Source organism: Copadichromis virginalis, linkage group LG6 (assembly GCF_057382275.1).
Source record: "Copadichromis virginalis isolate Kocher_CV1m ecotype Utaka linkage group LG6, C_Virginalis_male_GT1.1, whole genome shotgun sequence".
Taxonomy (NCBI): Eukaryota; Metazoa; Chordata; class Actinopteri; order Cichliformes; family Cichlidae; genus Copadichromis; species Copadichromis virginalis.
Window position 1 is genome coordinate 23,789,185 of NC_140623.1, and position 24,905 is coordinate 23,814,089.

The following is a 24,905-nucleotide window of genomic DNA, read 5'->3' on the forward strand; positions in this document are numbered from 1 at the left end:
TGACACTCATTAAATCACTGCTGTTTGATATTCATTAATTTATTCCATTTGCACTGACATGGCCTTATTGGACACGTTTCTGGTCAATTCCGGCTCTGTGTTTAAACATTCATGAGTGCCGTAAAAGCCGATTACACTGTGTCTGTGTTTCTCTCTATTAATCCAGTTTAATTAGAGCCAAGTGGTCCCTGAACTTTTGGATGTTAAGTCTCAAAGAAAGTGATGTCACCCAACACTAAACACTGATTAAAACTATTGGGTTAGCTAATGTGTGCCTCTTTTCTATCATTTCATTACATTTTAGACAGAAGAATCTAGGTTTAAGGTCAGAGTAAAGGTTAGAGGTCATTCAAGTAGTTGTTAAAGTTAGAATAACTCTGCAGGAAAATAGATGGAGGTCAATGTAATGTCCCCTGAAGCGATGGAAACACAACTGAGTGCATGTGTGTTGGTGAAGCAGCTGCACACAGATGGTTTTAGAGGGTCAGTCAGAGGTGGACCTTTGTGCAGGGTCAGGCAGCGGTCCATTATTTATTCATGCCGACGTATCCGAAAGGCCGCCTAATTGCACCAGGAGGAGCCCAATTACGCACAGGGGCCTGCGGCCGCTCTGTCTCACATTCACAGGAAAGTGGGAGGTGGATCACATGTCAGCTATGACCGATGCTGTGCGTCTTATTTACATTTGCAGAGCTCGGGTTCAGCTCTGTAAACACACAGTGTTTGTGTGTGTTTATATGCTCGCTGGAACAGCAGATGCTGGCAGGAGTGCCAAACAAGAAAAGACAAATGTTGTCAGATAGACTGGAAATTGCTTACAGAACCTCTTGACAAGTGTTTGTTTTTTCTCTGATCATGACAGGCAAAGGTAAGGTGTTTACGGTGCTGCTGGTTGTGTATTTGTGTAACATGAGCACACATATATAGTCTTTGTGTTACAGTGGGCTCCGGCGAGGATGTGAATACGAGCTCTGGGACGGAGAAGGTGATCAGCAAGGAGCCTTTCTGCTCCCTGCTCCCTCGACTGCATTCATCTTCTCAGTCTACAGGTGATATCCAGTCTTAAAACTTGCACTACTTATCTCATATTGTATTTACCAAACTGCAAGTTGCAAGAGAAAACTACAATTTTTGCAGAACTTTCATCTTGTGAAAAATTAAGCATACAGCATTTTTGCTTTCATGGTAATTTAGAGGGTAAGTGGCAGGAAAATGCTGCTAATTAAATACTCAATTAACTGACTGGTCATCAGTGAGTGACAGCGCCTATATAAAAACAGAGGTTTTGGCAGTTTGCAGGTCAGTATTAACACATGCCAAGGAGAAAAAACATTTGCAATGATTTTAAAGAAGCAATTGTTCCTGCCATCAGTCTGGGAAACCCAACATTGTACAGTGAGATTATTCACAAGTGGAAAACATTCAAGACAGTCATCAGTCTTCCCAGGACTGGACATCCCAGCAAATTCACCCAAGGTCAGACCGGGCAAAGCACAGAGAAGCTCCAAAAGACCCCCAAAGCAACATCTCAGGCTCTAAAGGCCACAGTTAGCATGTTAAACATCAGTGTTGATAACAGTACAATAAGAAAACGCCTGAACAAGTAAGGCTTGTTTTGAAGAGTTGCAAGGAGAAAGCCTCTTCTCCCTGAAAAAGAACACGAAAGCAGATGCAACTTTGTAAAGTTACATTTTTACATGTTTGAATACAGAGCAAAGGAAATCTTTAATGTTATTATTAATACCTGCTTTTAAAAAACAGCTGCCAACAGAAACTAACAATATCTAACAAACCCGACACTTTTCTCTCTATTCAGATAATCAGCACCGTTCTTGTATCGTCTCTCCAACTTCCTCCCTCCACCTCTCTCGTGCCGCCTTTGTTTTTCCTCAGCCTATCATCTATCTGATCAGGTTTACCTACAGGCTGCAGATATTTTCCAGCAGCTGTGTAGAGACAAGCCAGCCAGCCAACATCAGCGTCTACATTATGGAAAAAAGACGGAAACATCGCTGCTCAAGAGCGGGGACAAAACCATGGAGAAGCATGTGTTCCAGCTTGCCTTTAACACACTTAAATGTAAGATTACAGTGAACTTCTACAGTGAACGATTTAGAATAGCGCACCATACTTTAACCATATTTAGTTTTATGAATGCAGATGAACTGTACTGTATATCCAGCATGGCGGGAGCCCACTGGTGGTTAAACATAAAGTCAGGGGGAAATTAATTTGATCCCCTCTACTGCCACCTCTGAGGACTTTACCCAACTCCTAGGGATAAGGTAGCCTTATCTCTATAATGAATAACAGAGGAGAGCAGCATATGTCAGCTCCAATATTCACTTTCTGAATAGCATCTTCAACTGCAGGCAGCAGATTAAATAATATATAGTCATACATTTCATTTCTCCACGTGACTGCAAATTGCTTGAGTGGAAGTGCAGTAGATGTCTGTTTGGGAGGTGATAAGAGAGTGCATGTCATGGGCAGACACACACGCACACACATATAAATTCACTTTAAAAAGCCACAAGTGCGCATATAGTGAAAAACACAACGTTTTACATACATTATTTGACCATTTAGGTGGCAGCAAGTTTTTCCAGATACCTGTCTTTTCTTTTTGGTTGTCCACAGCCACCTACAATGTAGGTAAACAGAATTTCTTCTGAATACTAAAGCGCAGCATTTTCTATTTTTGCAATAAACAGTTTGTAAAACACGCATCATTGATTCTCTATGACAAAACAAGAAATAATCATCCTGATTTTGAACATAAGACAGCATAGTGACTAAGTGTCACTACCTATTTAAATGTTCTGTAAAGTTCCTTATATAGGTTCATCCTTCACTTTAACTCGTGATATATCTAGAGACCAACATTGTGCAGTCGTTTGATACTATGTGAATCTGTTCCCATGTCACCATTTCCAGTCACGAGGTGTGTCAGTGTCACTATGACAGAACCAGCTAACCTTAAAAGGCTTGTTTCTTATGGGTAAAACATGGTTACATTTGACTGGCAACTTGTTTGGTTATAGAATGATTCTGGGTAGACATCCGCATCTAAATGATAAATCTCCTATACTGTGTAGCATTTAGGCTACTTTAGCCTTCCCACTATTGGTGCACATCTGCAAGCCACTTTACACCCCACCTCCACTCCTAGATCCCCCTTTTCTTCCAGACTTTATCAGTCACATCTGTTGTCATCTCTGTACCACTGGCAATATCATGACTACAGCAGCCTCGACTGAAACACATTTATGACATTCATATGTATCTGCATGTAAAGGGAATTCCTGTTTTAGTGTGTATTGCATAGTGAACTTGCACAGGTCTCTGGACCGCTACAGAGCATAGCAAACACCCCCCTTCAGTTCTTGCCCAGCAACACGAGTAAAGGAAGGGAAGGGGCAAACAGATAGGGTTGGCGAGCTGCTTTTGAAGTGTTGCTGCATGTTGCATTTTTCATTCACTGGATAGAATTCTTTGTCATGAAAATTGCATGAATATCTATGAATGGAATATAATATTTAAAAAAAAAAAAGGTTTTTCAATATAAAAAAAAATGAATACTGAAATCCTACAGAAACCAGTTCCAGATGCCACACACACACACACACACACACACACACACACACACACACACACACACACACACACACCAACATGCAACATACTCACTCTAAATTTGGGTATTGGCCTGGTTGTTGCCACACAGAGCTGGTAACCATAACAGAGCATTTGGCAGCTAATGAGGCAGATATTCTCTCAGGAGGAGGTAGAGACAAAATTAGAATTAAAAGAGGTGAATTTGGACTTACATTTGTCAGCTTATCAGAGGCACGACAACAGCTGAACACTAAACTTTCTGCATTCATTTTTTTAACCACCTGGTACCGTCTTGCTGACAGAGCTCAACAGTGACTGAACACTGTTTTAATGGCTCCAGTTCCAAAAGTGATTTTCTGGAATAAGCATTTACTCCACTGACAATGTCTAAAGTCCTTATAGAAAGACTTTTAAGCCTTGAACCAACCAGTTATGACTCATGGCAGTGAAAGAGATAATTTAGATCAAAAAATAAAATGAGGCAAAAGTTACAAGACATGTCTACATAATTACTGTCTGCATAATTGTCTAGATAACTACCCAACCTATAAGCAAAACTATGCCAGATTTCACAGGAAATGAATTCCAGCCTTGTCAGATTTAATCCTTTTTGTGTTGTTTAATAGCTTTTGTTGTTTGTGTGCACTGAAGTGTACACAGACTTACACATTTCCATGGTAACAGCAATCACAAATGTCACTGTTTCAGTTCAGTACTTCTTTCATGTGAAAGCGCAAATAAAATGCAAACACAGGCTTGTGGTTTCCACAGGAGCTCGCAGTAAGTCTACTTTGGATGCTCACAAAATTATGGCTCATAAACAGGTTTTTTTCCTTCGTTTTACCACCGGAACCTTTCTGTTGAGCTCTCATTGAGTTCCATTTGCCATAACCTCATGATACTTTAGCACTATTGTGTTTTCTGCTGAACAGGAACACTCGTTTCCAGAAATAATTTTCTCGTTACTCTGAGTAATTTCTTGGCAGCAGGGACAGACTGACAAGATAATTCAGGCTGGTTATTTTGACTCCATCCCAGGCCACTTAAACTGACACTATGTGTTATTTAATACTGCCTCCATATCATAATTTCTGCTGCGTCTGTTATCCCTGTATTGTTGTTGTTGTTCCTGCATCATCGTATGTAGCAATGTTGCAACTGACCAATCACATTGCTGTGATGTCATAGCTTTGCAATGTGGTCGGGGGAGTGAACAGCATTTCTTTTTTTAGAAAATTAGTTTCAAGTGTTTTATATATATATCTATATGTATATTTCAATAATAACTATATTATTAATGAAATGAAGCTGCACCAATCAGATGTTCTAACATCTCCATCACCACTGGTTGAAATGCAACCACAAACAATAACAGAGGCTGTTATCGTTCTGTTTTTAAATATTACTTCAACTGGATATATGGGAATGATTCCTGTTATTGCAGCATTCTGCTAGAAACAAAGTGCCTTGAGACACAAGTTAAAATCAGTGCAGTGCTGGCTTCTTGGAAGCAAAATTAAAAGAAGTGAGGGGTGGCTCCACATGTGATTAAAGTGTTTTCAGTAAACTGTTTTTCCATGTTTAGCAACAAAATTGTGTCCAAAATAAAAGTGAATACGTGTGTAGACAGTTGTCTGCATCCATAAGTGTACAAAAGGAATAACTGAACAGTTTTTAGGTTATTATACATGTTATTATATGTGTTATTACTCCCCTCAGGCTCAAATTCATGTTGGTCTGAAAGTTATTTGGATTAAAAATGCAAAGCTTTGGGACAAAGAGCCTCTGAACCTGAGTTTTAAAGGTTCTGGCTGCAGGTGAACCCTCAAAAACCCTCTAGGAATACACTAATCAATGCACATACTAATTTATAAAGGGACCCAGTGACTAACAAAACAAATAGCCTCCCTGTTTTAAACAGAGATACGCAGTAAGCTCAAGGATTTTTGTTTAGCTCTTTTCATTTTTAATTAACTCTGATGGGCACTTTAGCATTTCTTCTTCATTCTTCCCCCCTCTTGCTCTCTCCCTCCTGGAACTTTTTATTCCCAAATTCATTATACCAAAAGTTTTTTTTTACTTTATGTGTAAAGTAGCAAGTAGAGATTGAATGACTCATACTGAGTCTTTTTAGAGGTCCTTCTACTCATTCCTGCGCTCTACTAATGCTGCTCAAATTCACCGTCAGGGCACAGGGAAATATCCCAGCGTCCAACATTGACTGGCAGCGACTTTGCAGGCTCTGGCATCTGTAGTTCTGACTCTGAATCAGAAATGATTGTGTATTAACTAGAATAATAACCAAAACACAGTTGCTGTTAGCATATCAAAAAGACACATGACCTTGGTTCAGCTGAAGACAGAGCTTCAAGATATCAGCAAATAGAGCCAAACTGTCTATATGACTAAACAAGTGACAGAGTATGATTATCCTCCGCTTTGATGGACACTACGATTCAAATTTCTCTTAATTCATTAAAATTCAGCCGATGTTTTTTTCCCTTTGTTCATTAACAACTTTGTTTTCCTCCTAGATCAAGATTTACTTGAGGACATCATCTCCGACAGCTGCTTCCATACTTCGCAGCATATTGTGAGTCCCACCAGATTTGACATTTGGGTGTTTACAGACTCAAATCCAATGTTTTTTTTTAAAAAGAAAAAAAGAAATACGCTCACACACTGAGTGTGTGAAACAGTCTGGGAGTTATCTGTCTTCAAATGAAGTGTTTGTGGCCGTATGAGCGCAATTCATCCGAATATTGCGGAATGATAGTGAGGGAGGCAGGGACGCAGTTAAAGGCCATTTGTATTCAGACGTGTACATGGTCTGGCTGGTTATAGGTGGCAAGTGATACACACAAGGGAGAGGCAGACACACTCTCTCTGACTGGGAACCGTAAATTATGCTGTGAAACACTGCGCTATGACACATACATGGATAAGAGACTCGCTCCGCTCGTGCGTGGCTCTGTGTGGGAATGATAAGTCGAGGGAAACGCAGAGAATGGGCTGAGGCCGTTAGTCTGCGAGTGCGACTATAAAACCACCACACAGCTCTTTATAATTCAACACACATCCTTACTGCAACATACATATTCTGCCTCCCGCACACACACACACACACACACACAAACACACACACACACGCACAACCTGACAAAAAGAGTGCATGTACACAGCCATAAGGAAGAGTGCAGACGGACGTGCTCATCATTTTTACTTTACTCTTTGGTGATCATATATTCCTGTTTTGAAGAATGAAGGGAACCCTTAACTTCAGCTTTTGTGAACATTTCACTGCCTTCTAACTCCTTTGTTTGGTTTTCTGGTTTGAAACGTCACCGTTTTGACTCAGTGTGACACAGCGTTTGGATTAAAGGGAGGCTCAGACCTCTCAGTAGAGAGCTGAGCTTCCCCTCAAGCTACAACATTTTGAGTCAAAGGGCTAAAACAAGAGAAACAAATAGCCCAGAATGTTTTTAAAAGAGGGCAGGATGTTACACAGTGGTGAACAAGGCCCTGTCCAATTTTTTTGAGATGCATTGCTGCCAGTAATTCAAAATGTGCTGATATTTTTCTTAAAATAGCACATTTTCTCAGTTTACTCATTCTAAAATATATTTTTAAAATATAAAATACGGTTTTATAACATTTGCCCAGGTTTTTTTTTTTTGCCCATTTTTGCACAGCAGTCCAATTGTTTCAGGACTCAGTCAGTAATAAAGCCCTGCAATGTTTTTCAGTCTGACGACTTGCTGCCTTTGGCGATGGTGATGCTGTTCGACTTTCAGGACAAAAAGTTTTCTCCGTGTGAACGTCCAACGATAGAAGGGCAAGAACCCATCCAGGAAGTCAGGAACCTGGAGAAAAGTCTGCACAGGTGTGTGTGCGAGTGTAAAAGTCACATGCGAACAACAGAAGTTTATTTATGCATAACCAAATAACCAAAACTGAATCAAAGAAACATGAAAATGGGCTCTGCTGTGTTTTTACAGATGTAAGACCAAGCTGGCTGCCTCTCTAGCTCGCTGCAGAGTGAAGCAGAATCTGCAGAGTGTTTCCTGCTTCCTGTCCGACAGCGTCAGGACCAAACAGCACCGAGCAAGAGGTCTGCCACTGTGCGCATGGATCGACACTCTCAAGATCAGGTGGTTTCAGCATGATTTTTTTTTTTTGGCTTAATGCAGCATGTGTTTAATGCCTGGTAAAGTTTACTGGTGGTTAAAGCAGAATACTGACATGCAGCTAATCGGAGGGCACTGGTGTCTCTGTATTACAATCTAGTCTCCTGTATCTGTACCTGGTGATGTGTGTCTCTGACAGCATGTTTTGTCCTCTCCCTGTAGTCTTGACGAGATGTGTGAAGCGTTACAAAGCGCCGGTTTGTGTCAAGCGGAGAACGAGACTGAACTCGCGGAGTTCACGTTCTGCAGGGACCCCCTCTGTCCCGACACACTCATCTTCTCGCAGCATCTTCAAGCTTGGCTCCAGCACAGCAGCCTCACCGCCACACGTGTGCTGAACATACAGGTAGAAATCTGGGTGTGCCTATATTTGAGTCTTAAGAGCTTGAAAAGAAGGTGAGAAGACTTCGTCAGAGGTTTTCGGAAGACATGTCACCTTTCATCCAAGAGTTTTCTTCAGTATTAAAAATTAAAGGTGGAGAGTCTCAGGTATTAGTCCCTTAGGAGGTGGCTGTTGACTCGCCGTTAATGTGTAGCTGAGTCTCCAGAGTGTACTTGCACTTAAAGGTCAAAGGTCACTCTTTCAGGGATGGCAAAATGGCTTGAAAGAGGAATATAAGTGACCATCATCGAACAGAGGTGGTGGCTTAGGACACCTGCTGTCACCCACCTACAATTTATGTCTTGAGATCCCTTACCAGACCTCAACCCCCACTCACACTACGCGTCAGGTGACATAAATAGCTCACATGATTGGGTAGGGCATGGTCTGACAGTGCTTTCCCCCAAAACCTCTGGTGATAATGCCCCCTGCCTTTTTTCACCCCTTGTGGGGTGGGTTTCCTTCCTTTCAAGCTCTTAAGGCCACCATGACCAGGATAACTGAGAACCTGTTTTCTCTGGGGTGAGCACTTGAACATAACCTTAGCAAACTAGAGCAAAGAGCGGGGAAGAGTGCTGGACTCATGAGGTGTTCTCACACGTAAACTCAAGACAACATCAGGAGAGTCAGGTCAGAACAAAGTAGCACACAGCAGGCGATCTTTGGGATTGGGCACATTCTCACCACTGGAAGTCTTTAGTTTAGGTGAAGATGCTGCCTGAGACGTGGGAGGTGTGGATGCCACAAATCAGACAGTTTGTAGTAGAGAGCTGGTAGATTAAAGCCCCTCAAGTGACTCGACCAGGATTTATGTTTTCAAGCAGTGGTGCTTATTGGAAAATGCATACAGACTAAATCAAGAGGAGTGAAGCCATTGCAGATGTCCTTTAAATCTGCATTCTTTCTAATGATCAGCAGCGGGAACTTGCTCTGGAAGCAGAAGTATGTCAGATTGCATAAAAGTCTATGAGATTAAAGCTATCCCTTACTTGATTTACCTGGGTAAATGCTTTCTTGATGGATGTACGGTCTCAGAAAAACCTTCTGGTATTATTTATTACTGCCTGATGGGAGTCCTTAGTTTCTCAGTCAGTTCTAGTCATAACTGTGAAGTCTGGTTTCAAAGAACAAGATGGTGATCACCAACAGCTGACGTCATTCTTAGAGGGGACTAGAGATCTGCTTGTAAATCTGAAAGATTTAAAGTGAAAGCTGAAGGTAAGAGTTAAAAGTGAAAAAGGATTCAGCGAGAGATAAAAATCACTGCATATATTCAGTTTAAAGAACAGCAACAGTGGAAATCCAGCTCACTCACTGTTTTTGTCAGCTTTTCTACTGACGGTCATTTTAGGTCCAGATTTTTCAGATCATTAGCAACACGTGCATTTAGCGTGAGCGCTGCGTGCTCCTCTATAAAATACTTAAATTAAGAAGGAAAAGGTTACAGGAATCGAAATCAGCAGAAAGAAACACACTCAGTCTGTATGAAGGCTGCCTAATAGTCTTTTTCTAGGTGGAAAGCATTTCACCGCTGTGCGATAAAGTGCAAGTTTTGGCCTTTGATCCAGGCTGACTTCCTGTTGTGATGTGAAGTCTGAAGTCTTGAGTTGAATGACTTGAATTCGATTAGCTGCACAGCGGTCCGTAAGTCCGGAGGGGCCAGCTTCTTTAAGGAGAAAGTAGTCCACCGATCTTGTGTGAATAGCAGACACACCTGTCTGTCTGTCTTTGTAGGACAGGAGCGTGTGCGTGGCAACAAGTGTGTTACGCCCCCTGCTGTTTGATAAAAACAACGTCCTGCTAGTGGGGGCCTTCTCGGCCATGACCGTGGCACACGTGGCTGTTGTGGCTGCTGCCCGCTCGGTCCGAGTGCTGGTGTGTGGCGCTGATCACAACCCCTCACACAAAGAGGAGATCCAGGAACTGCTCACACAGATGGACTTAAAAAGTGAGTCACAAACACTTCAGATTTACTGATCTGTCCCTGTTGCTGCTGATGTCGCTGTATTTGTCCTTTAAGCTTTAACATTCATGAACCCTAACCCTGAGTTTTGAATATTACATATGATGGCAGCACAGTGCCAACACTAATCCGATCACTCACATGTTGCTCTACATCCTGATGTAGACGTTCGTGTCCTGTCACAAGCGTTTTACGGTCTGGATGACGTAGATGCCACCGTCCAGCGAGTAAAGGTCATCATGGTGCTGCCTCAGTGCTCGTCTTCTGCCCTCAATGACCCGGTGCCCGCTATCCACAGTGAACATGGAGGTAGGGAAATATAAGAGACCCCAACCTCCTGTTTCAATGAGTAAACATAATATATGTCGTTTTGTTTAACATTTGAATATTATGCAGTCATGTCCAAGTAGAGTTAAACAATGGCAGACGTTAAACAGGTTCTCCTCTGCTGACAGACTGGGGTCTGCTGCCAGATTTGTCCCATGGTTCTGTTTCCAAGAGAAAAATAAACTCTCTGACCGCCCAGCAGGCGAAACTGCTGGCACACGCTCTCACCTGTGAGTAAATACCAAGCACACACACTTTTCACCAACCGAGCTACAACTTAAACACGTTATGTATTTTTGTTCCTGTTGGTAAAAAATTCATTTATTTCCTTCATTCATCAGTCCCAAAGGTTCAGACTGTGGTCTACTGCACACGCTCAGTGTATCCCGAGGAAAACGAACAGCTGGTGAAGAGAGTGTTAGAGAAAACACACACTCACCCCAAACTGCTGCCCTACAGGTACAACAAACACACTCGGCTGCATCTTTATACAGTTGTCTGCTTAATAGGCATTTAATCCTTTTAGTCATATATAAATATAAAGTACTTTTTTAATCCACAGGCTTAAACAAACACAAGCGTAATGAGGAACCTACAGGGCAGTGTAACAGGAAACAGGAGGCACTTAAACCATCTCAGATACTTTCTGTTTAATTTGATGGTCCTTTTTTTTCGTTTTATCTTTTGGCATCATTCGTTAATTTCCACAGCAAATAGAAATGGGAGCAACGAGCAGCCCATCTTCTTTTCTAGGGCTCAGCTCACCGTGCAATAACCACAGAAACCAAATGTCATTTTAGCTTTTTTAAAGCTAAACTGTTCGTTTTCTCTTATTGCAGCTGGATTATTATCTCTGAGTCCAAACACAGATGGTAGGACAAACCCTTGCATGGGGCTCATGTGAGCAAAAACTCACAAAAGCTATCAGATAAAGCATGCTGACATTGATAAATTCACTTTATAAGCTTGGAAAGCATGTGATTCCAGCGGATACGGCGGTTTGGGTCACCATTCCCGTGCACGGATTTCTAAATAACCTATTATTTTTACCTTTCTATAAGAGAGTGTGTGTGTAAGAGAGAGAGAGTCTGTCAGCAGGCTGATGACAGTGTAAAGGATCAGCTGCTGTTACTGGTGGGCCTGAGATTAATCCCGCAGTCGGGGTAAACGGGGCGGAGAAGATTTCAGAGTCTGTTTCATGCCTGCTGCTCCACAAAAGTCATTTCCTGCCATCCGTCCGCTTAAAGGAATCCAAATGTTATTAAATCAGCTCACATAAGCTCTTTTATCAACTTGCGTTAGGATTTTAGGCACATGTTTGATCTCTGTGTTTCCAGTATCTGTTCTGTGAAGACACAGATGTTTCAGTTGTTTTTACAAGGGATGACAGTGCACTGCAAACACCACTGCACTTCAGCGAAGTTTGGAGGAAGGAAGTAGCGATCAGTACATAGCCAGGTTTTTGACACAGTTTTTGTATGTTTGCCTCCACAGTGGATTTGAAATCAAATGGTAAATGTGTGATTGAAGCACTGACTTTCAGCAACTTGCATTAACTGTTTAGGAATGACCGGCACATTTATACACAGTCCACAGAGGCTCGAATGTACTTAGACAAGGGACGAGCAGTTTCATTGCCAGGTGATGTCTGTTCCCCTGGTATTTCATGACAGTGTTGAACTTTGTATTTTATATGAGGCCCAAAGAGATGTCAGTGCAAGTGGGGGAAGCCGTCATTAGGCTGAAAAGCCATAATAAATCTATCACAGAGAGCAAAAACATCAACAGAGGCCACAACCTGGTATGTTCTTAAAAACAAGGAAATTCCTTTAGCCGGCTCAGCAACACCAAAAATTCCTGAAAGACCACAGAAGTCAAACAAAGTGGGATGATGACAGAATTACAAACAACTCAAGAACACTGAGGGAGGCAGGTGAGTCCTTGTCAGGATCTACAATCAAGAGATGTCTCCATACAGACGGTTTATGACAAAGTGCAAATCACTGGTTACACTGAAGGACTGGACGACCTGATTAGACTTCAGCAGAAAACATCTAAAAGAGCCCACACAGTTCTAGGAAAACAGATTATTTGGACAGATGAAACCAAGATGAACTAGAAGAGAAATATAGAAAAGGAGGGGAACTGCTTTTTTCCCCAGATAATGATCAGATTATCAGCATATTGACATGTGCATGTATGGCTGCCAGTGAAACTGGGTCATTAGTGTTTATTGATGCTGTGACTGCTGTGATAGAAGTAGCAGGATTTATTCAGGGCAGCATGGTGGCGCGGTGGTTAGCGCCGTTGCCTCATAGCATCACGGCCCTGGGTGTTTGCCATAGGTGCGAATGGTTGTCTGTCTCTGTGTTAGCACTGCAGGAAACTGGCGATCTGTCCAGGGTGCACCCTGCCTCCTGCCCTATGGTAGCTTGGATAGGCTCTGCCCTTCTCATTTAAAATTAAATTTGTCCAGTTAATGCAATACTTTTGTTAAACCCTCCAAATTAAAGCTAAAAGTCTGCACTTCAGTCACATCTTTACTGTTAGATTTAAAAATCCTCTGTGTTGGTGCACGGAGGCAAAACTGAAAAAACCTGGATCAATATCAGCCGAACTGTACATTCTGCTTCCACACATGTGACTCCAGTCATGTAACTTAACATGTGAGCTCACAACCCATTATAAAAGCACGAGCGTAGTTTTATCTTAATAGCTTTTAGTGGAGATGAAAAGTTGCCCCACCAAAAATCTGACTGTGTGTGTAAACACTCGACATAAAGAGCACCCTGCTTTCACAATCAGCATTGCATTGAGAATTTTAATGCGAACGAAGGTCACATCTGCACATCGTCTCCATATTTCAGCAAGATTTAGACAGCGCTTGGTCCGCTGAGATTTCTCATTCAACATTTCCTAAAATATTGAATCCTGAAGGGAACTTGGACCAGAAGTATGGCCTGACAGCAACAGCTGCGAGGCCCATAAACAAGACTGTCCTTAGGCTGTGAACAGGACAATCTGTCAAGAGACACCACGAGAAGCACCTGATGAGCCACCCACTCCCATCCACTTACATACAGGAAACCTTTGTGCCTGGAAACTACTGCACTGACACTGAACTGCAGGATGCCCACGTACTGTTTCATGTGACTGCTGTTGCTTGTATATCAAGTAAAACTGCTAGCAACATTGTTTTTCAAGAACTCCGCCACGGCGCTAGAAAGTTTGAAGAAAAGCTGAGGCCGATTAAACAAATCCTGTTTTCTTTATTTGGTTGTCAAAATAATTTATTTCTCTTTGGTTCAATTTCCAGAAGCGGGCAGTTCTTGTGCGCGTTACACAACCATTTACTCACAGCAGGGGAGCTCCGAGATCTGACGACCAAGTGCCAATTTAGGAAATTTGTTTGTGACTGAGGGCCGCACAGGAAAAATACATCAAAACCATTTAGCATTCGTACAGTCTCTGTTCAGAGAACTTATGTTGGTATTTTTTACTATGGTTTACAGCCTTGGTGGTATTTTTATGACCCCTGCTTTGTCAGTAGCTCTTAGGAGGTTTTAGTTGGCATCATGGCTGAAACAGAAGAAAAACACCCCTATGGTTTCATATTTGATGAACTGTGTAGTGATCATCTTTCACTGGCTCATGAGCCACACACACTGTTCCCAAGGACCACAACTATGCATCCTGAGCTTACAGTAATCCTCTTCTAAATGCATGTGATGATGACGAATCAGTGTGAAAATGCTTTCTTTTTCTTCCCGTTCTGTACCGCTCCCTCAGGGTGAATGGTCCAATTTTCCCGGACGACTCCTCATCAGGAGGCGAAACGGACTCGCACAAGTTTTTCAGGCTCGAACCATCGAAGGTCACCAACGGCTGCTTCGTCGCCAGACTGTCCCGACAGGTGAGACGCATGGGAGGAGAAAGCGTAAGATGAAAGTAAGAAGAGAATAAAGGACAAGGCTGCTTTTAAAGGACTGAGATTTTGTGATGTGTGTAGAGTATTTACACGTGTGCGCGCATGCAATTGCTTTGCAACAAGACCTTCTAGTAGTGCTGAGGCTGCACTTCTTTGCTGTCTGACTGCAGGGAGGTCAGTCAGCTCTGTGAGCCTGCGCACGCACGCACACACAGTAGGTAGATGTGTGTGTGTGTGTGTGTGTGTGTGTGTGTGTGTGTGTGTGTGTGTGTGTGTGTGTGTACCATTGCTCTGTAAAAACACTGCAGCAATATTCCATAAAAATGAGACAAGCTAAAGATGAAATGCCTGTGAGCCAGTGAAACATTTCAGTACTCCAGAGCCAAGATGAATGGATAATTCTCTGTGTCGCTCTTTCAGCCTTTCCTCCAAGCCCTCAAGCCTTGTTGCATCACCTCATTTGCCCCCTCCCCTTTCTTGCCTCTTGCTGCACTCATAAAAAGAGGGAAAAATACAACAGAAGGAGCTGCTGCTCCTTCGATCACCTGCAGCTCGAAAAATGCTGCAGTGAGGTCCGTACAGCCACAACAAAAACTATTCAATCACGTTGGGTTTATAATGGTTTACTCATGTATAAAAATGCATTTATAGGAGTTGAAAGTAATATTTAGTAAGTCCCTAGTAACGCTGATCCTTTAAATCTATTGTCATAAAAGAATGTTGCAAAAGACAAAGAAGCTTTAAAAAATTTGCTTCTGCAGTGATGCAGATCTACATGCTAAATGTTCACATCTGGAAGTAAACATGGAAAAGATAAAGTAGCATCTTGAAAGCTGAAGGATGAAACGAGTTTAAAACTCCTCGACACCTTTGAGTGCTGAAGAAAAAACAAGAAAGTGCCTTTAAGTGAAATCAGACATTTGACAAGAAGAAAAATGACTCTTTATGGAGGCAGAAACGTAAATTGACATGCATGTACAAGTACACAACAAACCTGTTTGTGCAGACAGTAAACTCAAACGCTGGATGCTGTAGGACAAATGAGAGTGAGAAGCAGAGCAAACACCACCCGTGTAGTCTGCTTGTAGGTACTTGTCAGTGTGAACAAGCCAATTCCTTCAGCAGAGAAGCACTGATTTGAGACATGGCTGAAGGATCGGTTAATAGAATAACAGTTGAAATATAGCACATCCTGCACTCTGTGAACAAAGAGGACATAAAAGTTACCAGGAATCATTCTTAAATTGGTCTTTCTTCCTGGATTTGTCCCACAGACACACACACAGAGTGTAGCAAGAGGCACAAATAAGATATTTGTAAGATATTTGTGTGTGTACATATATATATACACACATACATAATAAAGACCAGGTGATTGATGTGCAGGAAAGGGTTTCATTTAAACGTTCTCATGCAGAATGTGCTGCTGGTTAAAGAATCATTTCTAATGCAAATCGTATCTTTCTAACACAAATGGGCACGCTGCTGCAGACACCTCTGTCCTGTCCAGCTCGCTGCGGTAATTTAAAATCTAATGATCACGTCTAATTGGATTGACGACCACTACAGCGACTACAATGAACACAGAGCTGGGGCTGCAGATTTTGTTACACTGAAGAGATACCTCATCGATGCGTGCAGATACACAGAAATTAAGAAATGAGAACCCGTCCTCATAGACGAGGGGACAAACTGCACCTGTTCCACATCTGGGAGGTTGTTGAGCTCTATTCCCCTCTCAAGTATCTCCAGTATTTCCTCACAAATTGTAGATTTAGCATTTTAATTTAAAAATGTAAGGGTGTACACACGACTCAAGGAGCCGAGCTGGAAGCTCTGTGTGGTTATCAGTGCTGCTTTGAGCTAATAGCTGAATAACAATGAAGCTTTTGAAGTGGTCACATTTTCCTGATCAATCAATCAACCGGATAGGTGAGATATTTCGGCCTGGACCAAAGTGGTAGACCAATGATCTTGTCACTGAGACTTAAAGTAGACATTTTAATTAGAAAATGATTCATCAGCCTGAAACCTGAAATATTTTATCTGTTAAACACGTGTGACGGGCTGCAATCAGTCATACCGCTCTCCAGTAAACTGTAGTCTTCTGCATTTTACCACCACATTGGCAGCGCAATTAAAGTTCTGAGGCTTATAAATGACTCAAAGCGTACAATGCTGTCAAAGTAAGAAAAATGGAAAACTGCAGAGACAGATTAAACTCTCAGGGGTGAATAGAAAATGCATTTGTAATATTTTTAAGCAGCTTTCATAAAAGAAGAGAAAGTAAATGATGATTCAGAGAGACTGTGACAGAAAACAGACAGACCGAAGGTTCGGGAAAATTTAATGGGATTTCTTGTTTCTGCACTGCCGATGACAACCTTTCACTTCTATCCATATAACACTCAGGCTGTAACGTACAAAGTTCATTTGCAGTCCTGTGAAACACTGAGCACGTCCTTTTAGCAGCCAGGTGCTGATAATCAAATGCATTTGATTGAGTGATCATCAGTGATTGTGAGCGCCTCTGTAAAAGCAGAAGTTTGCATAATGTGCTGGTTTTGAGCATTCAGGTGTGTGTTTATGTGGATTTACTTTGAAGCCACAGGACCTGGGCACCTTGCAGTCATGGATTTTACCATGAGCTCCTCTGCACACTGACGTATTCTAGAGTCAAAAGTGAGACCATCTGTCCAACAGCTAAAAGATGGCCTAAATCGGGCCACGCAACAGGGCAGTGACCTCAAACACAGCAGCAAAGCTACACCAGCATGACCGAATGCCCGCAAATCTCAGTGAACTGAAGCAGCGTTGTAAATAAGAGTGGACTAGAATTCCCCCACAATGGCACGAGAGAGAAAACCTTTACTTAATCATTACTTTGGTTATTGCTGCTAAAGGTGGTTCAGTACATGACTGAATCGTGGAGTGTACTTAGATTCGCACGAGACTGCAGAGTCTCTGTGCAAACTTTCTTTTCCACAGGGTTATTTGTGTTTCAGTGTGATGGGGAGTTATACATTAAAATGAATGTTGCCAAGGTGACTTCATGAAGTAGTTTTGATTACATCATTTTTAGACAAGAGTTATTAACTAACACCAACAAGCTTGGTTAGCAAGCTGCACAGAGTATAAATACACACAGAGATAAATACGATCTAATTTGCACAAAGTAACAAGAACTGAGCACAGACTTCTTCAGACCGCAAGACAAATTTACAAAACTTACAACATGATAAAGATGCCCCCGAACTCAGAGTTGGTTGCCCATTTGTTTTATACTGAGCTTCTAATCTGTGCATTTCCTCTGTAACATGAGTCTGTGGCACTAACACACCTTCTAAAGCCAGTCTGGAGTGGCAGTGTGGGAAGCTACACTATGACAATTTTCAGCCCGAGGGCTTGTCAACAAAATTCATCTACCCCGAATTTATCGCTTATCTTCCCTCACCTTTTATTTATGTATTTGACTGGATTAATGGCCCTGAAGCTTTAACGCTGGATGATTTTTCGATTGGTCCTGTGTTTTCTGTCCAGATTAAAAATAGTTTCTCTACTATCCACACGGGATAATCTGTAATTAATTTGGCAATGCTCGTACATCTGATAGGATAAACCGAGATAAATTTCAGAGAACTTCTGAGTGCAGGTTGGTTATTCAGTACTTAAAGAAGAAAAACTGAAGTTTTACTTTGAGGGCTGGCAAACATTACAAACACATTAGCATTTTTGTTGTAAGCAGGGTATCATTGTGATGATAGCATTCAGTCCAAAACCAGCTGTTTTCTCACATGGGCATAGAGAGGAAACAAAAGTGGTTGTAGACTGTGATCATCCTGGTGCCTTTCAGATGATATTCTTTATTTGCTGCCATGATGCGGTGTAAAAGCCTCCTCCCCCTCCTCTGCAAGTTCGCCTTATGGCTGTAGCTCATTTCCACACCATTGTGTTTTTATTATGTAGATGTCCCCTGTGCTACATTTTAATGCATTGTGGCTTCACATTAAATCTTCAAACTGCTCTTTCTTCTTCAGGCAGATCCTACTAAGGTGGAAACAGTCCAAGATGTGCTGGCAAGGGCGGCGGCAAAGGGCCTCCTGGGCGGAATGATTCCCGAACAATCAAAAGCTGCTAAAAAGGGGAAAAGCAAGAAGAATCGAGCAGCATCAGCCAGCAGCAAACCTTCATCCTCCTCCAGCCTTGAGAGGGAGACGGGAGGAGAGCTGCCAAATGGACGAGATCCAGTCACACCTTCAGGAGATGAAGAGGAGAAAGGCGAGGGAGATGATGAGGAGGAAAAAGTGGGCGAGACAGAGAAAGAGGGGGAAAAGAAGAGGAGGGGGCATAAAGGGCGTAAGCGAAAAGGCCATTCAAAGCAAAGCAAGAACACTACTGTCTCCACGCATGAACCTAAAGGCCACAAGAAGAAACAGACAAAGAAAAAAGTCAACCAATCACATCACAAGAGGCGTCGGACGAAAAGCAAACCGAGACGAATACCTCGCCTTACACTAGCTTTAATGTCCTCTGCAAAACCCTCCAACCACTTGTCTCCAATCACAGCTCTGGCACAGAGGATGAGCATCAATCCAGCGTTTAAATCACAGCAGACATTACTCAGCACGCCTTCCCCCGCTGGAAAGCATCCTTCAACCGCTCTTCCTGCCATACCCGCTCCCCACACCGCCTCCACGGGACTAAACACACAGCCTGAAAGAGCACAGGAAACATCGAACGACGCTGCTAAACCAGCAAAAGAGGCGGTCAGAGCTGACAATGTGGGGCTGCCACCAATCTCTCTGCGCAGCAGGAGTGGCAGTTCTGGCTACAGGCCTCTGTCTGGGACCCTCAACTCCCAGCAAGGCAACATGTCTACGTCTTCATCCTCAATCTCTCTGCCTGATGTATAAAAAAAAAGTATTCTCACGGATGTACTAACTGGAATGTACTAACGCCACATCAAGTGCTTTTTAATTATTACAATATTTAAATTATTTTGTAGCCATTTCTGCTGCTTAGATTTGTTTTTTAAATATATGTTGCTCACTCATAAACTAGATCTTCTAGTAATTTATGTTGACTAATACACAAATAAATTACTAATTGGGCCACAGTGAAGTTCAGTGAAGAGCAGGTTGCAGTATTTGTCAGGCACAAAGTGTAACTACTGACCTGATTGGTACCCATCTATCAGTCAAGGTGGCCACACAACTGAAAAATGCAGAACTTGACATGATTTAGATGGTTTATCATGTCAAAATTAAGTGCTTGGTATAGCTGTCATGGAGGCCTGGCTTAAAGGTGACATATGCTCATTTCAGGCCCATATTTTCCTTTGTGGGATCTCACGGTTGTTTTACATTCACAGTTTAGAACCGTTACATCACTACATTTTCATTTTTGCTTTTTTCCTCCAGTAAAATGATGCACATCTCTTTAATCTTCAGTGATACAAAAACAAAAAGTTTCATGGGAATAAATAACTCTTAATGACTCACGAGCTGCAGACAGCTGAACTCTGATTAAGCAAGAGACCGATCACAAAAATAGCTGCAAACACACACGCGCACGCACAGGTTTTATAATGCTGTTTATTCTCACAATTGGTTACATTGATAAAGTGTACAAATCAGTGAGCAGCAAACGGAAGCAGACACATCCATCAGTGGGAAATGGATAGTGTATATATATGTGTGTGTGTGTGTGTGTGTGTGTGTGTGTGTGTGTGTGTGTGTGTGTGTGTGGGCGTTGTTTATGTGCAAGACTGACAAGAGATGCAAGGAGTCCACTGCTGCTACAATCCTCCTCCTCACCCTCCGGTCAGCGGTTCAGACGGAGCAGTGGACTCCCAGCTCTCGGTACACTGTACAAGGTGAAGATATAATCCATAACCTGCTGTGTTCTGCAAAGCGGAGCTTGTTGTAGCGTTGTGACTAAACCGGGGACTGAGACGATGACAGTCATGAGACTTTACTTGCCCCAACTAATAAAAATCAGTATATACCTTTTATAAAATAGAATAAATAAAATAAAAAATATTTCTGTTCAATACATACAGTCTCTCTCTCTCTCTCTCTCTCACAACCGTCCCAGAGCGTGCGAGGCTTTTCATGACTTTCCGTTTCTCCAGATCAAAAGAATGCATAGATAATTGCTAAGTTAAATTCAGCATCAACTTAACTGCCAACTGTGAGCGCTTCCGATCGCCTCCGTGTTCATTATCTCGTATTTTTCTTTATCTACAATGTATATCAGTATTTTACACTTTGGCCATTTGGTGAATTTTCAAAAAATAGAAAAGAAAAAAAAAAGGCATTTCATTAGAGGAAAATAACAGGCAAAGAAACACATTAAAGAAAAACATAGCTTATAACGATGATTAATGCCAAATGTTACATGAAATCAGTATTATGTACAGAAAGTTTTTGTCATCTCGTTCACATTTCAGCATCCTTGTGACAAAAGAAGAAATCATCTCCGTTACTAAAATAGTTTCTTTAGGTTCCCCCGTGGAGCCAACAGACGAAGTGCAAGACAACATGCTGACCGTTAGCTAAGCCCCCCCCCTCAAGTTACTGCCTCAGCCCCTGTCAAGCATTTCTTTGTTTTTTTAGGCCACTTATTTATCACAGAAATGTGACGCAGCACAAACAAAAACAGGCAAAGACGAAGACCGGGAATCTCACAAGTCAAGGAAAATACCCGTGACTTCAACTCAGCCTCCTAGTAGATGTGCCTAGTTTGAAACTCCTATGTCGCCTCGTTCTCAAGTTTCTGAAAACTTGACCTCTGACCTTGACGTCAAAGTGACTGATATTCAAACTTGTCCAAGACTTTTAGTAGATGCAGCTATGGCATCAAATCCTACGTCACCTTGTTCTCGAGTTATCGCCCTCACAAACTTAGGTGTCCAGGCCTCACAGCTACGAGGGGAAACCCTCCGCTCTGCACAGCTGCACCCACCCGGAGGACTGACCTGGACGGTCAACCAGAAAAGTTTGGTGACTTCTGCATTGGGTCTCCATAAGGTAAACTTTTTTACGAATGTGCTACAATTGTTACTGCTCCCTTATTCACAGCAGGTAGCTTCATGTGTTTGATTTGGAAGATTTGTTTGTTTTTATCTTTTCCAACTATGGGATGTCATTCCAGACACGAAGGCATCTCGTCCTGGGAACTTGCGCATAGTTACTGAACCACAAACAATTCAAGGGACGGCTGCAGCTCGACATCTTCAAAATCTTCATCTTAAAAAAAGAAATCATGGAATTGTGCAGTATTAATCTGGAAGTTTTGAAATTTTAGTTAAAGCAAAAATAATGAATTTTGGACTTTAGATTTTTAAATGCTGCGTCACATATCTGCAGTAACTCTTGAAAGCGTATTACGCGCAGACTAGCATCTCCTGCTAACAGCAAATGTTCAATTTTGGACCCTAACAATGATGAACGTCTTGAACAGACTTTATATGTTTTATGAAGAGTTGGACCATATTTTTTTAATCCGGCTGTTGTTTTAACATTAGGCAGTCATTTTGAACCAGCTGCTAGCAATATGATGCTAAATGTCAGAGGCCAGGCTACTCCTTCTGGCATAAAAGTTGGTGTCCTCAGTAGAAGGTGAGCCATGATCCATTCTGCACCGACCTTCTTAGTCCCAGGATAACCAATCAGGTACACACAGTGAAAAATGTACCACCATACTGCAGCAGGTTGAAATACAAACACAGATTACAATTATGCTTTAGTGTTTCCATTTCTTTAAAAGGAGCCTATAAAGAGAGGACAGAGCTCTGATGTAGCAGCATCGTCTGGAAAAGAAGCCGAGAGTGAACCCAAAGCTTGACAGGCTCTAATCAGGGGGTTTAGCAAAGGGTCGCCTAACAGAGTATTAATCTGCTGCCCCACACCCAGGAGGGAGATGCGTTGTTGTGAGGATCTTATGTGATTTTTAGGTGACATAAAGGACTTCATTAGTTATTACCATACATCCAAGCTTGTCAGATATGTGATAATAAGGAGCTAGCAGGTGAAACTGGAACTCTGCACAACACAGACACAGAGCGAGCGGTTTCATTACACTGATGAAATCAGACGTACAGTGAGTAAGGAAACACAAGGCGCGTTCAGCTGAACACAATCCTGGAGACAGACCGATATAGAGTCCATTAAAGTCCGTCAGTCTGGGTCAACACGTCTCTCTGCTGGCTTTCCTCTAGAAAACATCCACAGCTAAAGAGAAAATTGTCCTCTCTCTTTCTCAAATCACAGTTCACATCAGCTGTGGACTAAAAATCATCACAACCACACCCAGGTATAAAAACGCATTCCTCAAGTGTTCCTCCAGGCTTGTTTGTGTTTTTTAATGCCACCCATGATCTTTATTAGTTTAAATGAAGTCTGATGACCGATACTGAGGTGGGATTTAAAGGAATAATCCGTCAAACTTCCTCCAACATGTGTATTAAAGAGCAGCAGCATGCTGAAGGTCTCCTGTGTTTGGAGCAGCACTGTACTAGAGAGAGAGAGGGTCAGCGCCACCCGCCCCCATCTCGTCCTCCGTTATGGCTATCTTCTGTCATTTCCTAGAGGGATGAGAAAAGAATAACAACGTAAACAAGGAAATGCGCGAAGTATGTTTCGGGTGAAAGGTCACCACTCGTTCAGACGCGGGGCTGACTCTCGCACAGCTGATGAGAAAGAACGAATAAGACAGGATAAACGAACCGTGCGACTTCTGATTTCTCACCCTCGAGTCTCTGAAAGCAGCAGCAGTGTATTGATATTGTATAGAATGATTCACATTTAGATAAAAAGCTCATGCAGGGTCAAGTGGTTGGAGGGTGTAGACTGAAACAAATCTCTTTATCTTCCAATGATCATCCGCTGATATGAAACTTTTCATCTCCTTACGGTTACAGTCTACTGAAGATGATGAGCAAGAGAGCTCGGGGGGGAGGACAACCCGGTGGATGAGGTTGGAGGAGGAGTGTGGCCAGGTGTGAAAGGTCATGCTGTCAGCACAGGCACAGACACAAATGCACAAAGAGCACGGAGAGATCAGCAGCAGCAGCACACAGGATCACTTCCTGCCCTCTTCTCCTCTGCTGCTGTGAGCTGAGGGGAATGAGACCTACTTCTATGTACACCATCGCCTGCATGGCCGGCACTCAGGTGGTCCTCTTCAGACGTGGGGTTGGTGCCTTTTTAATTCTCACTTATTTGGAAGAAACAGACTTGAATTGCGGCTCAAGAGCCAGTTAACTCTTGAGGTGAAATTCCAATTTGCTTCCAAACCAGTGAAGGAGTTGTGACAGGTTAAACCCCCCACCCCCAAAAAACCCAAGGGTTTTACTGCGTTTCCATGGCTACTGGGGTCTGTGGTGGTGACGGGTTTTGGCAGCGATGCGTCGAGTTACTATGGTGACTTGGGGCCGTGGTCGAAAGCCGGTAGTGTTTCACCACGGTTACTGTGGCAACTCTGTGACAGGTCTCTTCTGTTTGAGGGTGTCGATGAGAGACAGGACGCCTCGCTTCACACTGGTCGACACCCGGCGGGACACCGAGTCGCCGGGAGGCAACGAACCGCAGGCCTTCTGGGAGGGCGGTCGAGCCACCAAACACTTCTGATACCGCAGCTGTAAGAGAGCGAGGGAGAGAGAGAGAGAGCATAAATTATGGAGAGTTACAACTGCTGAGGATACGACTGTGGAAGGGGCAAGTGTGTGTGTGTGTGTGTGTGTGTGTGTGTGTGTGTCCGTCCTTGTGGGGATCAACAGCCCTTTTAGGGAGCGGTCCCCAATACCTGGGCCTCGGACCGGTACCGGTCCGTGAGTCGTTTGGTAGCGGGCCGCGACGAGAGTTGAGGCTCGGGTGTGAAATGTATAGTTTTCAGGGTTTTTATCAGTTTTCAGCGTTATTTTGTTATCGTTTTTATCGTTAACTCGGTTTTCCTCAGTCTTTTCACGTGTGTTATAAATAAATCTTCTTTTTTTCGGTACCGGTACTAGTTTTATTTTGTTGTATTTATCCGCGACACCTTAAAGGCCGGTCCGTGAAAATATTGTCGGGCATAAACCGGTCCGTGGCACAAAAAAAAAAAAAAAAAAAAAAAAAAAAAAAAAAGTTTGGGGACCGCTGGTTTAGGGGAACAAAATCCCAGTCCCCACAAGTTTGAAGGCATTTTTGAGACTTAAAATGTGGTTTTAGTGTCAGGCTTATAATTGGTTTATGGTTAGGTATAGGGTAAGGGTTGGGTAATCATTAAAAAAAAAAAAAAAAAAGCATTATGTCAATTAGATGTCCCCACAAGATATGACCCAATGTGTGTGTGTGCATTTGGAGGGTTGACTGCACCAGTCAGACTGCACCTCTGCTAGCTGTGATCAATAGTAATGACTAATGATTCTTGTCACCATCAATCTGTGTGTGTGTGTGTGTGTGTGTGTGTGTGTGTGTGTGTGTGTGTGTGTGTGTGTGTCTCCATATATCCAAAGTT

The 24,905-nt window shown here is 42.5% G+C and overlaps 2 protein-coding genes across 5 annotated transcripts in view; one reads left to right on the top strand and one right to left on the bottom strand.

Annotated features, from left to right (window-relative positions):
• The first annotated feature begins 1,553 nt into the window (after positions 1 to 1,553).
• Positions 1,554 to 20,530, top strand: LOC146707810 (protein NSUN7-like). Its single transcript, XM_085460779.1, has 12 exons — positions 1,554 to 1,578; positions 1,894 to 2,079; positions 6,153 to 6,211; positions 7,365 to 7,501; positions 7,617 to 7,769; positions 7,968 to 8,151; positions 9,922 to 10,135; positions 10,316 to 10,459; positions 10,606 to 10,707; positions 10,819 to 10,936; positions 14,267 to 14,390; positions 18,443 to 20,530. Exons 1-12 carry the CDS (start codon positions 1,554 to 1,556, stop codon positions 19,316 to 19,318), a joined length of 2,322 nt encoding a protein of 773 aa, XP_085316905.1. The 3' UTR covers positions 19,319 to 20,530.
• The window catches only part of apbb2b (amyloid beta (A4) precursor protein-binding, family B, member 2b), a 57,261-nt gene continuing 52,339 nt past the window's right edge, over positions 19,984 to 24,905 (bottom strand). For all 4 annotated transcript variants that reach the window (XM_085459338.1, XM_085459341.1, XM_085459340.1 and 1 more), the window contains one exon: positions 19,984 to 24,045. In XM_085459338.1, the coding sequence (XP_085315464.1) occupies positions 23,875 to 24,045 (171 nt within the window). In that variant the 3' untranslated portion in view covers positions 19,984 to 23,874. The remainder of the gene's footprint in view (positions 24,046 to 24,905) is intronic.

Coding starts and splice junctions, on each gene's coding strand:
- LOC146707810 (XM_085460779.1), top strand. CDS start 1,554: ATGTTAAACATCAGTGTTGATAACA. Junction 7,770..7,967: donor ATCGACACTCTCAAGATCAG/GTGGTTTCAGCA, acceptor CTCTCCCTGTAG/TCTTGACGAGATGTGTGAAG. Junction 8,152..9,921: donor CACGTGTGCTGAACATACAG/GTAGAAATCTGG, acceptor CTGTCTTTGTAG/GACAGGAGCGTGTGCGTGGC.